Source organism: Diabrotica undecimpunctata, chromosome 3, assembly GCF_040954645.1.
Source record: "Diabrotica undecimpunctata isolate CICGRU chromosome 3, icDiaUnde3, whole genome shotgun sequence".
NCBI classification, from domain to species: Eukaryota; Metazoa; Arthropoda; class Insecta; order Coleoptera; family Chrysomelidae; genus Diabrotica; species Diabrotica undecimpunctata.
This window is the reverse complement of record NC_092805.1, coordinates 60982822-61000860: the sequence shown is the minus strand read 5'-3', so window position 1 is coordinate 61000860 and position 18039 is coordinate 60982822. Positions and strand designations below refer to the sequence as shown.

The window sequence follows — 18039 nt, the reverse complement described above, 5'->3', positions numbered from 1 at the left end:
TTTGGGCTTAATCTCCTCCTTAAGTCCACAATTATCTCGAGAAACACAAAAATAAGACTCTACAAAACAATAATACGCCCAGTCCTAACATATGGTTTAGAGACCTGGACTCTAACAAAAAATAATGAAATCATGTTAGGATGTTTCTAAAGAAAAGTACTAAGGCGAATCTATGGTAGCAATGAATGACAATGGAGTGTGGAGAAAATGATACAACTTCGAACTTTATAGAATACACCAGGAACCTGACATCGTAAAGCATATTAAGATAGGACGTCTTAGGTGGATAGGACATGTAATGCGGATGGAAGAAAATGACCCAGCTAGAAAAGCGCTCCTTGATAGATCCATTGGTCAGAGAAGAAGAGGAAGACCCAGAACAAGGCTCCTTGATAACATCGATGAAGACATGAGAAATATGGGAATACGTGTTTAGCGGAGAAAGGCGATGGATAGGGACGACAGGAGAGAAATTCTTGAGGAGGCTAGGACTGACGCAGGTTTGTAAAGCCAGAATGATGATGATGATATTATTATCTAATTATGATTAAGAAAACCACTGTAGCCCTACTAATATAATTTTATTATAACATTTGACTATATAATTAATTAACAAGCTCTCTTTGGTATACATATATTTCTCTATATAACGCTATATTCGATAATATTTTTGTCCACACATTACACAAATTTGCACATATAACATCGATACATTCTTTTAATGGTTTAGTACCTGTATTTCGATAAAATTCTGTATATTTGGCACAAAAATTTACCTGAGATGAGTTTCAAACACATGAATAAAAACTGACCTTAATCACCTCTATTAAGAATATTTGCCTTAAAAATTATAAATAAAAAACGGCAATGCTGCTGCAACTCAAATATAATCTAATTCGATGGTTATATTTTAATGTTTCAAAATCTAAATAAATACTTGTACATACTGAAGTATGTAGTTATACTGTTTCTAAAGTATCATCCGTTAAGATTTTTAATTTATACATGTTTTGATGCGTTCAAAGCAATTTTTAAAATGTTTTTCCTTTAGGCAACGTCACCACGAATAAAACTTATTAAGATGAGCAATTTTTGAGCAGTAGTAATTTAAATAATACTGTGATGCTACGATCAGATGATGCGCGTGACTTGTTTGGTTGTTTTTGACTTAATTTCCACACTTTGATATTCTTTGTACCACTTTTCGTTTTCGTAAACATTTCGTTATGATACAATAATTCGTCAGTAGAATTATTGTTTAACAAGTTACAACGAAGTAGCATGTTGACGGATTTTCTTGAAACTTTTTATATAAGATAATTCAAGAGAAATGAGTCTGAATATGATATTCTTTTTTACCGAAAGTGTTAAGTTCCTGAGATATCGAGAATTCAAGTTGAAAAAGTAGCAAAAATTGCTGAGTTTTCAAAATATCTTCAAAATCAATTTTAAAAAATCAAACTGTAAATAAAAATTCCGGAACAATACATTAGACATTGACGGTGTTATAAACTTCGTTAACGAGATTATATGCAAGCAGCATTAGTCATCGTACACCCTTCACTAAGAATACAGAAATTCGTCTAAATAAATACAATAATCATTGAGACACTGATTTTTGTATATATTTGGTATACGTTTAACAGTTAGAATACAAATAAATTAAAGATTTGTTTTACGAAAACTAAGCTAGATGAAACTCTCATAAATTGCGTTTGATATTTAGTGATAATCTGTGGACTTTTCATTTATAAGTTTAGTTTTCTACTAATAAGGAACAAAATAAATATACTTAAACATAAAAAAATCGTCAGCAAACAATTATAAGATAATATCTACTCTTTAAACAGAATCGAAGTTTTGAGCACTTCCTATTATTGTTTATTGTGGAATTACGTAGTATATTTATATTGATTCATTTGATTCTTTTTGACATACTAATCAGTAATGTTTTAGATTTTATACAAAAACGTTTCAATCGATCAATTGATCGTTACACCAAGCTCTGCTTGGTATTTTTCTCCACACTATATTATTCACAAGTGCCCTGACTAACTAAACTAAATCTAAATCTAACTAAATCAGTTTAATTCATTCCGTTCTTTTACACTTTTTAATAGGCAACAGTATATATAAACTCATACAAATTCTTATAAGACTTTTTTCCATCGCTATGTAGATAGTGAAGCAGTAAATACTATAGAAATTGAGTTAGTGTTTTGGCCGTTATCGACGACTACCTTAAGGAACGAATTGAACCGACTATTTAAAATTGCACCACTACCTTGGGGACCGAACAGTACCCACTATTTTAGAATCGCACTACCACCTTGCATATCCAGTCACATAACAACTATCAGCGACGGTTAATTTTCCCCAAAGCAAAGAAACCTCCATCGGAACTGCGTAACTTCGCTGAAAAGGAACTAAAGCTGAGTACTATCTTAATTATTTCATACCGGCAACCAGCAAGCTTTGAACCACAGCTTGGAAATTTATGTTTTATCCTCTCTGGTAATACGTTTTTATTTAATATTAATTTATTGAATAAACATCATTATCACCAGCTAATGCATCCATCGTTGGATGTAAGCCTCCGTTAGGTGTGTCCATTAATTTCTGTTTCTTTTTTTGATGCATCCATTCGTGACCAGTCATTCGCTTGATATGAACATTCCATCTGGTTTGGGGTCTGCTTGTACTTCTCTTGTTTGCTCTTGGTCGCCATTCAATAATTCGCTTCGTCCAACGGTTGTCTTCCATTCTTCCTATGTGTCCTTTCCAGTTCCATTTTAACATAGCAATCTTTTGGATTACATCTGTAACTTTTGTTACAGATGAATATGATGTTACAGAAAAAAATGTTAGCAGAGTTACAAATGAATAAACATACCATGACTTTTTTATTTCCTGTACCTTTCTAGGATGAACATGAGCAGGGAACGAACCAGGGCTGAGCAGTCAGGCGTAGCACCATTCTGATAGGTAGAACGATGGAATTTCTTTTGAATATCCCCTCGTCCCTCCCAGCTGTGTGGTGTTACTTAACGACATGATCCTGGTCATACCACGGCTTTGACGTTATAAGGTGGGACCAACTATTGTGTAGGCCCAATTTACTTTGTAACGTCAAAGTCGTAGTAGGACCAGGGTCGTTAAGTAACACCGCACTGCTGGGAGAAACGAGGAATCTTCCGAAGATCTCTAAGGATATTTAAATGAAAACGCCTATCGTTCTACCCATCAGAATAGTGCTCTGTCCGACTGGTCAGCCCTGGTTCCCTGCTCATTTTTCTCCACATTTATCCCAGAAAGGAAAAAAACTTATTAAGTCATGATATGTTTATTCAATAAATTAATATTTACATACATGTACAATAAATATAATATTATATTATCAGAGTGGGCAAAAAATAAATTTTCAAGCTGCCATTCAAAGCTTGCTGGTTGTCGGTATGAAATATAGAAATAATTAAGATGACTGACTATATGGCGCAGTTTCCATCAGATTGGTTACATCCAATGGCACTAATGTCCGAATATAATATTTGCTTTGTCAATGGCACTCTTAATTAATATTAGAGTTGCTTGCTTAATTTGCTATTAGTTATTATCATTTTATTGTGATTTAATTATTCATTGTTTGTTTTATGTTGTTTTTAGCTTGTAGCTGTTAATAAAAATAAGACTAACGTACTGCGGCCTGATTATGGGGCGTATACTATAAGCCTTGAAAGCAGTAGCCCAAAATTTACCATCATTAAAAAATAAAAACTACTTAAGATTGTAAGTATTGACTCATTTCCCTTATACTGGGTTAATATAGTACTCAGCTTTACTTCTTTTCCAGCGAAGTCACCCAGTTCTCGAAGGAGGGTTATGGGCTTTGTGGAAAATTAACCGTTGCCGATAGTTGTTATCTGACTGGATGGCTGTTACTGCATCTTAATGTTAATTACGGTATAGGTACAATTAGGATTTACAGCTATTGGGTTTTATTTCGGCCCCAAGGTGGTAGTGCGATTCCAAAATAGTGGGTACTATTCGGTTCCCAAAGTAGTGCTGCAATTCTAAATAGTCAGTTCAATTCGTTACTTAAGGTAGTGACCAATAACGGTCAAAGCACTAACTCAATTTCTATAGTATTTACTGCTTCTTATATACATGCCGATGGAAAAAAGTCTTATACGAATTCGTATGAGTTTATACATACTGAACCGGCTATTTAAAAGTGTAAAAGATCTGAATAAATTAAACTGATGTTAGTCAGGGCACTTGTGAATAATATAGTGTGAAGGAAAAATACTAAGATTACACAAGAGCTTGGTGTAAAGATCAATCTGTCGATTGAAACGTTACAAATCATTGTCTCCATTGCGTCTATTGACAATTTTAGTTATAGTTTGGTTATCTCTCATATCATTAATTTTGTAAAGTTATCTATCCTCTATAATTGTTCGCTATGCTAGTACATACCATCAGTAGCTCTATTGAATTTTTCCATTCACTTTTATTTATGTTAAGACCTTTTCTGTTTTGTGATATAAATTTAGATATCATTTCCATTACTGAAAGTTGACAATCATCATTATGTGTAAGTGATCTTTGTCTCGTGCAGGTCTTGTATCTTTCTAGGTCCCTTTTTCCTTGAATCTATCCCTCCAATATGAGACGCAGGATATATTTTCCACCTTGGTAAATATATAAAATAATGCTTAGAATTCTCTATCGGTGACCATCATTTCTAATACATTTTCATTCTTTTTGCATTCTGTCCACGAGATTTTCCATTTCGAATGCTTCTAGTCGTCTTGTACTATTTACTCCTTCAACCCATGTTTCGTCTTCACACAGTAATATGAAATAAAAATAAGTATTACCGAACCCATATGGAACATCAAGTGATAAAATGAATTTTTTGAGTTTTTCATTCGTTGAAAATCTGATTTGACATTTTGTATTCGCACTCCTATTTCAACCTCAGCATGGATATCGCTGATCGGTGACACAAAAATTTGATCTGGATGAATCAGTTTGCATGTGAGATGCATAGCTTTTCGTATTATCTGTATTTATTCTTGGCCTCCTTTTGTGTCCTGGTTATAGCATTTAATACTTGTTGCAAGTCTTTAATACGTTTAGCTAGAATAACTCTATATTGTATATTTCATAATTCGTAAATATTTCTATTAGTTCTTTATATTCCACTGGGTCAAATACTGTCTGCCAATCCAGAAAACACAGACGCGCGTCTTTTCGTTGTTCACAATATGTTTGAACAATTATTTGAAGGCCTAATAGTACTCTTCGGTCCTGGAGTCCAATGCAAAATCTAAACTGACTGTCATCTATGTTTTATGGTTTATAGTTTGGTCATTGATATCATTTCAATATCTGTTAAAATAAAAAAATAGATAATAGATATTCATTCCTGTAGATATTCCGATTAAAAGCAGCTCCTGCAAAAGTAATTTAACAAATATCCTACTTTAATAAAATCTAAAATGCTTACTGAATGCTTCTTTTCAACTATCTCGAACACGATACATCAACCGTTAAAGCAAATCACAAAAATAACTCTAGTATGCCTTTACCAATTATATACTGCATTCAATATTCTTTAATTAGATATCTACGACAATAACAAAACTGTAATCGAATCCTAAGATAATACTACTTTTATCACGCATATAGCATAAGCTCCGTCTTTGGTCAAACTCTGTGATACAGTGCGGTAATTTTGGGATTAACTAGACTTGCGTCTCCGTGCAGTCAGTGCGATTTACTACTAAATTTGGGCAAATCCAATAAGCTTGTGCAAAATAGTTCTAAAAGTTCAGACATATATTTAAATAACTAATATGACTATTAGTTGTATTTTATTACGACCCTTTTTTGTTAGTATGACACACGAGACTATCAATGTTATAAGAAATAAAAAATCATGATGCATAAGCAGACATGTGCAACTCTCACCTGCACAACAAGACAGGTCTATGTTCATTGGTGTCAAATTACGATGTTGGTAGGTTTTTTGCGATTGACTCAAAACAACTTATAGGTCAAATGTCTGGTTTTGCATTTATACGCTTCATATATCGGTATAAATCTAAGAAAATGCCACCGAATAAGAAAAATAAATAAAAATAGTAATTTAAAATCGGAACTGATGAAAACTCTAAATATATATATATATATATATATATATATATATATATATATATATATATATATATATATTATAATGCATTTTTTAGCAGTCTGCATTGTAGAATTACTTCGCTATCTAAAACAATTTTTTTTTATTTGTATTTTTAATTAAAAAAAAGCATTAGGCTCTATTCAATAGTTTGAATACCTACACAAACAATAGTTTAAACATGCAATGAAAAATTTGAATCTTAAAATCTATTTTTGTTTATCAACTCGACCATCTGTTAATGAGGGGAAATGGGTAAAATATATCTTCCTAGAATTCTAACAAGATTAGATAAGATTACAATCCGGTTTTTCGCAACTTTCACTGCCCCTCCAGGAAAAAATCGACCAATAGTTTACCTGTATTAATTTAACATTACAAACAATGTGTCTGTTATAATCAGTGAAGTTTAATTTTCCAGACTGCTCGGATGTTTCTAAGACTGCTTAGTTCTGAAATACAACTTGCTTTAAAACGGCGACGTTTACCTACAATTTTATATAATTAATTTGTTATTAATTATATTATTTTGTCATATAATATAATATATTACATAATAATAATAATAATTATATAATAAACTTTGAAAAATTAAAGGCAAATATCGAGCACAATTTTAATAATCAAATCTTGCCCAAGTACTTTCACTTTCTACAGCATCATTAGGGGCATTTCGTCAAATTTGGGCTATCCAGCAAGCGCAGAATGTAATAAACATGAAATTAAACATAAATTGTACATAACACTACACTAAAACAAGGACAAACAGTTTAAAATTATTTAAAAATTATTCTACGCTACATTCTTGTCGTCAACAGGAGAGAGAATTCTCAACAAGAATCTCTCGACAAGAATGTAGCGTAGAATAATTTTTAAATAATTTTAAACTGTTTGTCCTTGTTTTAATGTAGTGTTAAGTACAATTTATGTTTAATTTCATGTTTATTACATTCTGCGCTTGCTGGATAGCCCAAATTTGACGAAATGCCCCTGATGATGCTGTAGAAAGCGAAAGTACTTGGGCAAGATTTGATTATTAAAATTGTGCTCGATATTTGCCTTTAATTTCTCAAAGTTTATTTATTCGAGCATTCAACCTTATATCAAATTATATAATATTCGGTTGGATTTATCTTTTCAGAATTTAAAGACGTTAAAATTACTAAATATTGTTGTAAAATATATTAGAGTTTAGTATATTCATGAATTAATAATAATCCATTCATTCACAATATTCCAAAATTTTGACAAAAAAAAATAAGTTTGAATACGTCCGAACATACTGAATTTTGTTTTACTTGCCAAAAATTCTAAACATTGTTGAATTTTAAGCTTGTCAAAATAGTTCAAAAAGTTGAATTTTCTTCTTCTTCCTCTTATAAGTAATTCTACTTGTTCGTTGGCGGATTAATACCTCTATAGAAGGTTGTCACTCCATATTTTGCGCGGTCGTCCGGTACTTCTTTTGTGGATTGGTGACTTATCTCTTGCTATTTTGACGACACGGGCATCCTCCATTCTGCTTATGTGGTTATTCCATTCTTTTTTTCTATTTTGTATCCATTCATTTATACACTGTACGTTACATTTTTTTCTAATGTCTTCAGTTCTCTTTCGATCTCTCAGCGTATTTCCTGTAATTCTTCTCAGTACTCTCATCTCTGCAGTTTCCAGTAGCCTTTGCGTTGTGGTTGTGTCGGGTCTTGCTTCTAAGGCATATGTCATTATTGGTCTTACAGTGGCTTTATAAATTCTTGACTTCATCTCAGTGTCAATGTGTCTGTTTCGCCGTATAGTGTTATTAAGGCATCCTGCCAGTCTATTTGCTTTTTGTACTTGATCTCTCACTTCTTTGTCCAGGTCTCCATAGCTAGACAGTGTAATTCCCAGGTATTTTATTTCCAATACTTGTTCAATACTGATGCCATCAATTTTTATTTTACATCTGGTTGGTTCTTTGCTGACTACTATTGTTTAAGTTTTCTGAGATGGGATTATCATATTAAATTCTTTTGCTCTTATGTTAAAACTGTGTACCAGTCTTTGCAGACTATCTTCGTTTTGGGCTATCAATATTGCGTCGTATGCGTAACAGAGTATTTTGATTTCTTTGTTTCCCATTCCGTATTCTCTTCCTTTGTTAAAGGTTTTGATGATTTCATCTATGATCAAATTGAAGAGCATGATGCTCAATGAATCCCCTTGTCTTATTCCGCTGCCTATTTCTATAGGTTCTGTAAGTTGTCCATCTATTCTGACTTCCATTTTGTTATTTTGGTAGATGTTATCGAGTTTTTATAATATTTAGCGGAACTTCTCTATTATACAGAATATGTATTACATATTTGAGTCTTACTCTGTCAAATGCTTTTTTTAGGTCAATCAGACACAGAAATGCTGGTCTATTATACTCTAGTGATTTCTCAGTTGAATTTTAACTGTTCAATATCAATTAATTCATGAAATCATTAGTTATTTAAATAGATGTCTCAATTTTTAGAACTATTTTGCACAAGCTTATTTGATTTGCCCAAATTTCTGAACTTTTTTAATTCAAAATATCGAACGCGTATTCAAAACTTCGGTTGGCATCGGCTATAAACGCTTTTTTCCTTAACTTTATTTTCTGACTATAGGAGTGTCGGTTCGTATTGGCTTGCCTATTAACGCACTGTATATGTAGCTACAGTCCTTTATAACTTAGTGCAAATTTCACTCTAAATTGCTTTCTAAAACATGTGAATTATAAAATACTTTTTCTATAAATTCAACAATTTACCCCATAGGCGTGTATATTCTTTCTATCACAGTGATTAAATAGTCTAAATATGTATATGGCTACAAATCTCTTTATTCCTAATACTACGGCAAGAATGATGTTGTATAAATAAATAATTGAGTTAGAAAGAAGGTTTTTGGACATAATATCAAGGTTTTAGTGTTAACAAAAAACAAAATGTACATGATTAATTAAATTCCTCAAATTTGGGATAAAAAAAGTTAAAAGCAGATATATTATTTAAGTTTTTACTCATTTATTTTTAAGCACTGGGTTGTATTACTTGGATCATGTAACCTAGTATCTACCGCTTCATTCATTCTAATATTCCATATCTGTTTCATATAAGGTAAATGACGAGTGGCAGGTCAGTTTAGCACACTCGAATTATAAAACTAATTAGTTTTATAATAGTAATATAATATTTATTACTATTATATATTACTTCATAGTAATCAAATTAGTTTTATAATAGTAATATAATATTTATTACTATTACATATTACTTCATTATAATATAAAATTTACTAATCATATAAATATTAAATTGCAAAATACTGATATGTTTTGGACAACCTTGGAATGGATCAAGAACAGATTACGTTGTGTATTACGAATCAGAATAATTAAGGAATAATTTGGTATAAGATCAAACCTGAATTAATTCAATAGTCAAATATTGATACACGCTTATTAAGAAATGATATTACGAGAAAAACAAAAACGAGAGACAACGACCGCGATAACCAAGTGAAGTAAGTTAAAACAAGTGCGCGCGGCGAACCTTCCCCCTACCATACCGCCCGCGCCCCAGCGCCTTACTTGCCCACTACTTACACTTGGGCTAATTTATTAATCGTGTGTTATTTAATTAATTATGCCTATTCGCATTGTTTTGTTTTGTGTTGCGTTACAGTGTAGATAATTATAGATAATACGTTTTTAATGTGACTGTGACAATGAAACGCTGGTTAAAGCCAAATAATTCCGCTTTAGACGAAGAAAATGAAAGACCTTTGACTTCAAAGGTTCATAAACGTCAAGTTTTGTGACGTATACTTAGCTTTCGCTTTTACATCCATTAATTTAAACGGTGAAGAAGGTTCTCAGAGCGTCACTTGCTACAAAGTTTTGTGGAATAAGTCGATTAAATCGGTCAAACTTCGACGTTATTTAGAAACAAAACATCAAGACCTTTGTGAAAAATCTCAATCATTTTTCGACATCAAAGCCTCAGAATTAAGACGAAGCAAAACACAATAATTAAGTCTGCTACTGTGGCCAATAATGAAAATGATGTAGTGGCGTCTTACCAAGTATCCTTATTACTTGCAAAAAGTGGTAAGCCTTTTCTGAACACCATTTCTGAAGAATTAATACTACCGTGCGCTAAAATTATAATTTCCGCTATGTTGGGACAAAAAGGTTCGTAAGAATTGGACGCTATAGCGTTATCCAACAGTACAGTGAAGAATAAAATTGTTGATATGTCAGGAAATGTTAAAGAGCAATTGATTTTAAATCTTAAAGGGAGCAGATTTTATGCTTTGCAATTTGATGAGACCACAGATATTAGCAATGACGCTAATTTGCTTGCATTTGTTCATTACGAATACAACGACAGCATACTTAAGGATTTTCTGTTCTGTAGGCCTCTGCCTTCACACACAGGTGAAGCAATATTTGAAGTATTAAACGACTTTATGCCCATTCATGAAATACCTTGGGATAAATGTGTGGCATGTGTTAGTAAGGATAGTGCTCGGGCTATAACCGGTATACGAACAGGATTCCAGGCGCGCGGGAAGAAGATAAATCCATCTATTATCTGGCATCATTGTTGCATCCTTAGAGAAGCATTAGCTACTAAAAATATGCCCGATAAATTAAAAACAGTGTTAGACAAGATAGTGCAGGCCGTGAATTTCGTTAAAGCCATGCCTCTAATTTTCGGTATGATTTCTTAAGACATGGGAAGGATTCACAAGCAATCGTTATTGCATGCTGAGGTGCGTTGGTTGCCTCATGGCAAAGTCGCGTCGTGTGTTTTCGAGCTAAGAGATGAGAGTAAAATGTTAAATGTAAATGTAAAAAGATTTCAGCAGGCAGCGGAAATAAACATGCTGATAATTTCAATAATTTTGAATGGATTACAATTATGTCATATTTGGCTGATATCTTCAGTACTCTTAACGAGCTCAACTTAAGTCTACAAGGAAGAGATAAAAACATTAACATAAACATATAGTTAAAGATAAAATAGAAACTATGATAAAAAACTCTAGCTTTCGACTAATCGTACAAATAAAAAAACTCATTTTCCTACACTGGTAGTTTTTGGAATACTCTGGTGGGGAAATGTTACCAACGCAACAGAAGAAAAAAAAACGATTAAACACCTCCGAGGTTTGCGTTCTTTTTTTCGGGATTATGTTTCAGAACCACACAGAAATAAAAACTGGATAGCTGACCCTTTCAACGCAGATGTTTCAAATATCATTGGCTTGACAAAGATACGGGAAACTGAAAACACTGAAACATTTACTGCTTTTCTCACCAACATACCTCTGTGAAAAGGTATTTTCTCCTCTTTTATAACTCAGAAACAAATATAGAAACAAACTACAATTATTGGAATCCAATTTGAAATTACAACTAAGTAAAAATTCGCCCAAACACATATAACAAATTTAGAAGCCAAAAAGTAGCATCAACCTCCACAGAATTTTTAATTTTCATAAAAAAGTTTTTTGTTCAGTACTTAAATAAATTGTTCTAAATTAACTTCTGTGCTCTTTATTAAGGGGTCATTAAAATTGTGTTTAATTTTTAGGGGTCCGCGGATTGAAAAAGGTTAAGAAAAGCTGTTTTAAATAATACTTATAAATTCTTTTCATCGTTTAATTTCAACTTAATGATAAAGGAGAATATTGCTAAATAGAGATGAACTAGTTAGTATCATCTGGTTTCTAAAATATAGCAGAATAAACGATAAGAAATCCACTAGGAAACTAAGTTCCTGTAGCTGGCTGTATACCATGTATCACAAAAATTTTTATTTCAAATCCTTTATAAAAGGTATATAATAAAATATCCAAACGGGCTATATCACAATTACATTACAGAACGTTTTCGGAAAGTTAATTTCCATCATCAGTGTAACGAAGTATACATGCTATGAGTCACTAAAATATATTTGTAAAAACCCGTTAAATGTTATTAATTTATAGTTATGTTACATTATATAGTATTACAAATTGGGATGTTCAAGTTACCGTTGGAATTGGTAACATGGCGACGTATGGCTCCACATAGGTTACATGGTCCTGAGACAAAGTGTCTTCGAGGATCTGTTGATAACAACTGTTATCAGTTGTTATCAGCTTTATACCTTACCAGTATCTATACCTTTTATAAAGGATTTGAAATAAAAATTTTTAAACGATAAGAAGTTGGTGGATAAATTAAGACGCGGATAGAAAAACCAATCATGTGATCCGAATTATTTATAGGATGAACAATATTTGGACACAAATGTCAAATAATATAACAATCTACATAAATAAAGCAATTGTCAATCATTTTGGAAAACCATAGCTGAATTGTTACAGATAAAACCAACTATTGGCCGCTGTCGACCGTTAAAAAAATTTAAAGTAGTAAGTAAATTTTACCGACAAAATAGATTTTTTGTTAAGACTATTTCACTAGACTATTTTTAACCGATAAAACGTCATAGCAACGCCACGTTTCCTACTGACAACACTCCTTCCTGTCCGTAATTTCGCAGCGACAAAATGATGACAGATTCGTCACCAAGGTGTCTCGTAATTCTATTGTTGTCAGTTTGACAAACGTCATCGAGGCGTAATCAATTTTGGACAGATATAATGAATCCAGACGAAAAATCAAGATTTGGATGCCAGTCAGATGAAAAAAAATCAAAAAATTGGTTTCGGAAAATGTCTCATTGGACACGCAGAGATCCAGAAGTTCTATTTGGAGAAAAGAATGGGCAAACTACTATAGCTTATAAAAATTGTACATTTAATATAGTTAACAAAAAAGTAAAGACTATTCTTGTCGAATATCATTCGAGAGAAAATTATTTACCGGCATAACTTTCTTCTGGTTTTATTCGAGTTGCCGGCGAAATTTTCTCTCTTATGATATTATATACGATAACAAAACTTCTATAAACCTAACACTAAGTTACCATTTCTGATAGCGTTATTAAGTACATGCAGAAGAGATACATATAAATTACGTAAAACAAAAACGTTGTCGATCGAATTGCCTAAAAACATCAAAAATAATGTTAACAACATATTATAAACATTGAAGAGACAAGTCAATCTCAGGGCCAAAGTTTGTAAGCACATGATAAACAATTATATAATCTTCCAGGTCAGAAACCACTTAACAGACAAAAGTCACTGAATATAATAGGACAAGAAGGGCTACAAGCACAAATAATTAATCGAGAAAACTTATAGTAAAAACAGCAATGTATTTTTTTTTCTATCTATAAAGTCTAACTTTAAAATTCCATATATAGAAAAGAAGATATATTTTAATCTGATTTTTTAGTAGTATAATAAATGGATGACTATTGATTTTTTTTTAAGAAAGAGAACCAAATTAGAATATCCACAGTAGACCCGTACTGTGATTCTCATGAGTTGGATGAGAGATATGCAATGTTGGAAGTAAATGGTTGTGTACTTTTAAATAATTGTATTCGATTCATACTTAGTGCGTATATAAGTCTCTATAGGTATATTGAAACGGTAAAGAGACTTAAGATATGGATAAAACCTCTCTTCCCATACCAGTCCAATCCTTAAGCCGTATCATATGTACATGCATTTCAATAGAAAAGTTTAACAAAAAGGATAATAACTAGTGCACAATCTGTAAAGAGCTAAAGGTAGTAAACTTATAGCTTAGAAGAAGATATATAAGTAACGGAAGATACAAAAAACAATAATGCTATCAATTGGTGCCAGAAAGTCTTTTTTATGACGTTTCACGACAAAATTACTTTATTATATATTTAATGATTATAGTAATATTGAATATCTGCTAAGAATTTCCAAAAACCTTCTTTTTAAACCTAATCAAAATATACATTAAATGTAGTCAAACCAAGATTAACATAAATTAAACAACTGTTATAAAATATATAAAAATTAAAAATAACAATAATAGGAATCAAGAATTTACAGGAAAATATTCTTTGGCAATGCTTGTGAAATAAAAAATTCTAAACTACTAAAAATTGTCAAAAAATTATTTAAAACCATAAGGGAGATTAGTTTAAAACCTAAATACCAGATTCTACTACTATTGCTCGAGTATTAAATTAACAATTAACTGTTTGAATTGACGATATTATTTATCGGAATATAGATATACTGCTAGGGCGGCTCCTTTTGCAGCATCACCACCTTTTGTAAACACCAATGGCAGTTGATACAGTTTCTCCACTTCCTTTTGCAATACCATATTTCTGGAGAGACCTGAACCGTTTCCAACTATACGATTTATCTTTGCACTTTGTAGCACTTCTCTTGGTATCATACTAAAAATAAACATAATAAAATAGACCTAAACAGGATCCAGCTATGTAAGTACAATATGTTATTAATGTAATGCTTGATTAGCAGATTGTTTCATTAAGAAGAAACAAAAATGCAACTAAAGATAGACCGAGTTACAATTAACAAATATGAATGTATATTGCAACGAATTAACATCTCACTCTATTAGATACGTTGTGACGAATATTAAGAGTCATCAACTATTAGAAAAATATTATAACGGCTAAACTCGCAAAATTGGTGTAGTAATTTCTATATATATATATATATATATATATATATATATATATATATATATATATATATATATATATATATATATATATATATATATATATATATATATACAGAGTGGCCCAAAAATCTAGAAACGGCCAATTATCTCGTAAATTGCTAGTCATAATTATCATAATTATACAAAATTTGAGGTATATAATTTTACACCTATTTTAGGACATGGAGATTCCATATTTGATAATTGCAATGTTGCCGGATTTGCCGTTTCTCTTATATTATTAGTAACTTTGGTTTTTCAAATTCATCACCCTGTATATTCAGTTATTATTGAAATCTCTTATTCAATCCGAGTTCAACCATATGTAACACTTATGATTTTATGTAGTCTGGCTGGAAGGACTTAAATACATAAAACAGAAGTTTTTTATTACTGACTATTTTGAACTACATTAAAACGTAACAATTGATAGATTACAACATTTTTTTAACACAATGGTTACTTTATCAAGTGTTAAATGAACTCCATTTGTGAATTGACAGTACCTTAATCGATGGTAGAATGCGTCTCCACATTTCTCCATGATTGTCTAGAAATTATTCCAGATTCATCAATAATTCGTTGCCTTAGCTCTGCAAGACTTTCTGGTTTAGTTTTGATAAACTGAATTTTCCAAGTATCCCCAATAAAAATAATCTTTAGGATTGAAATCAGGTGAACGTGGAGGCTATTCAAGTCTACCTTGTCTACCAATCCATCGTCCGGGAAATATCTCATCTCAATAACGCCGAACATTTACACCAAAATGAGCTCGAGCTCCATCTTGCTGAACCCATATCTGATTAAGATTGGTCCCAAACAAGTTTCTCAGTGTAGGTATAATTTTATTTCTAAGTAACATTTCGTAACTATCTGACGTTAAATTTCCTTCAATTAAAATTGACCCAATTACCTGAGTACATACTATACATAACCATACATTTAATTTTTGTGGTCTTTGAGTATGGTTTTTACGCATCCAGTGAGGATTTACGTCACTACAGTACCTTAAATTGTGTCGATTTACACTTGCACACAGTGTAAAGGTTACTTCATCGGAATAACATATTCACTTAACGAAATTTTCATCATTTTTAATTTTATCATCAATTCTATTATACCATTATTACCTCAGTAAACTATAATCTACGATCGAAGTCATCTTCACTTAATTTTTGCAATAAGTTAATTTTGTATGGTTTAAATTTATTCTTACGTAATACACCTAAAACTGAAGAAGGACCTACATCATCTACTTGTTCTACCCTGAGTAAGAAGTATGTGGATCTTCAACAAAACTTTGCATTATATATAAAGTTTTGTTGTCATTCATAACTCTTTTCGGTCTACCTGATTGGTATCTATCTTTTACTTCTCCAGATTCCTCAAATCGCTTTACAGTTTTTTGTACCGTCGCCTTATGAATAGGAGAACGTTTTGGGAAAGTTTCATTGAACAAGTTGGCTACTTCACAATATAATAGTAATTCGTTCTTTTTCGTTAAGAGCCATTTTACAGAAGCAATTTATCTTGCAGAACTTTTTGAAACATAACTACTGTCAGTTTAAGTTAATAATGTAAACGGTAAACAAATGTCAAAATCACAGCATTCTACATTTACATATTTAAATGTATTAAAATCTACATATTTTGCACTGTTTTATGTATTTAAGACCTTCCAGGCTACATAAAATCATAAGTGTTACATATGGTTGAACTAGTATTGAATAGAAGATTTCAATAATGACTGAATATACAGGGTAATCAATTTAAACCTGGCAACATTGTAATTATCAAATATGGAATCTCCGTATCCCAAAATAGGTGTACCTCAAATTTTGTAAAATTATAACTAGCAATTTACGAGATAATTGGGCGTTTCCAGACTTTTGGGCCACTCTGTATATATGTATATATATATATATATATATATATATATATATATATATATATATATATATATATATATATATATATATCGATACCTCAGTTCCATAGGGAAACAACACCAAAATTTCGTATTTGGAGTTAATTATAAGGAAATGTTCATTATGTCTTGTTTTATCGATACCCTATAGAAACGTCAAAAATAATTAATTTTCCATTAAAAAAGTTACATATTTTCTTACGATAATGTCTCATTTCAATATTTTACTAGATACATACAGCAATACTTCTAATAATTTCTTTATGGACGTTAGGAGTTCTAGTTGAAGACTAAAATTCATACAGAAACATTTTGAGTTGTTTCTGTATAATACTCACTATCCCAGACATAATGTCCTTGAAAACATTCCTGAGGCAGTTTTTATTCATTCTAATGCACTGGATAGAGTACGAATCACTATGGATTTTAAGAATTTGCAGTAATTTGCACTTTAATTATCTTGTTATTTAAACTATGTATATACAATTACCTCATTTATAAAAAATGTTCGTTTGAGGCGGTTAGTGTGTGTAGTATTTAAAAGTTATTCTAAATTAAGTAAATTATTAAACTAGATACTTTGTGATAAATATGGATTTACCTGTATATAAGAAACGTGGTGAAAAAAGAACTCTCTTTATGTTACGTTTAGCTCAAAATGAAGTTAACGCATCTAATGAGGTTAGTACAGTGTTGACTATTTCAGAATAAAGTAGCTGTAAGCAATGGGGACAGTAAAGTAGTGCATTGCATTCAGAATTAAGCTATTCAGCCATTCACTTCATGTCTCGCGTTTGATAAGATTTGCATGATAAATGAAAAGTCTAAATGATAATTTAAAAGTCTAAAACATACAGCTCCCTTCCCTTTTTTATTGTAAATTATTCAATAATTTTAACTTAAATATATATTTTGCAGAGTAGTGGTACATAATAAATATATTATGTTACTTGCTATAAACGTTTATTATGTTTTCTTGGTTTAAATCTATATTTTTCTTTTCAAGGAGAGGAAACTCAAACCAAGGTACTAAAAGGGGATACGTTGCCTACTGTGAATAATACAAATGAGCCAGTGAACAATCTCTTATCAATTCCTAAAACAGAACGCACTTTTGTTAAACTACAGTCAGTAAAAATATTTGACAACAGCTATTGTGATTTTTTAATCCAGAATGATGACCAACCAGTTTCTTCAGAAAATCAGCCACTTATATATCGCACTCAAATATTATCTGACGAATTTCAGGATAATCAG

The 18039-nt window shown here is 31.4% G+C and overlaps 1 protein-coding gene across 2 annotated transcripts in view; it reads right to left on the bottom strand.

Annotated features, from left to right (window-relative positions):
- Positions 1-564: 564 nt before the first annotated feature.
- Positions 565-18039, bottom strand: part of LOC140436849 (sedoheptulokinase-like) — an 83945-nt gene continuing 66470 nt past the window's right edge. For both annotated transcript variants that reach the window (XM_072525988.1, XM_072525989.1), the window contains exon 7: positions 565-14562. In XM_072525988.1, coding sequence (XP_072382089.1) covers positions 14373-14562 — 190 coding nt within the window. In that variant the 3' untranslated portion in view covers positions 565-14372. The remainder of the gene's footprint in view (positions 14563-18039) is intronic.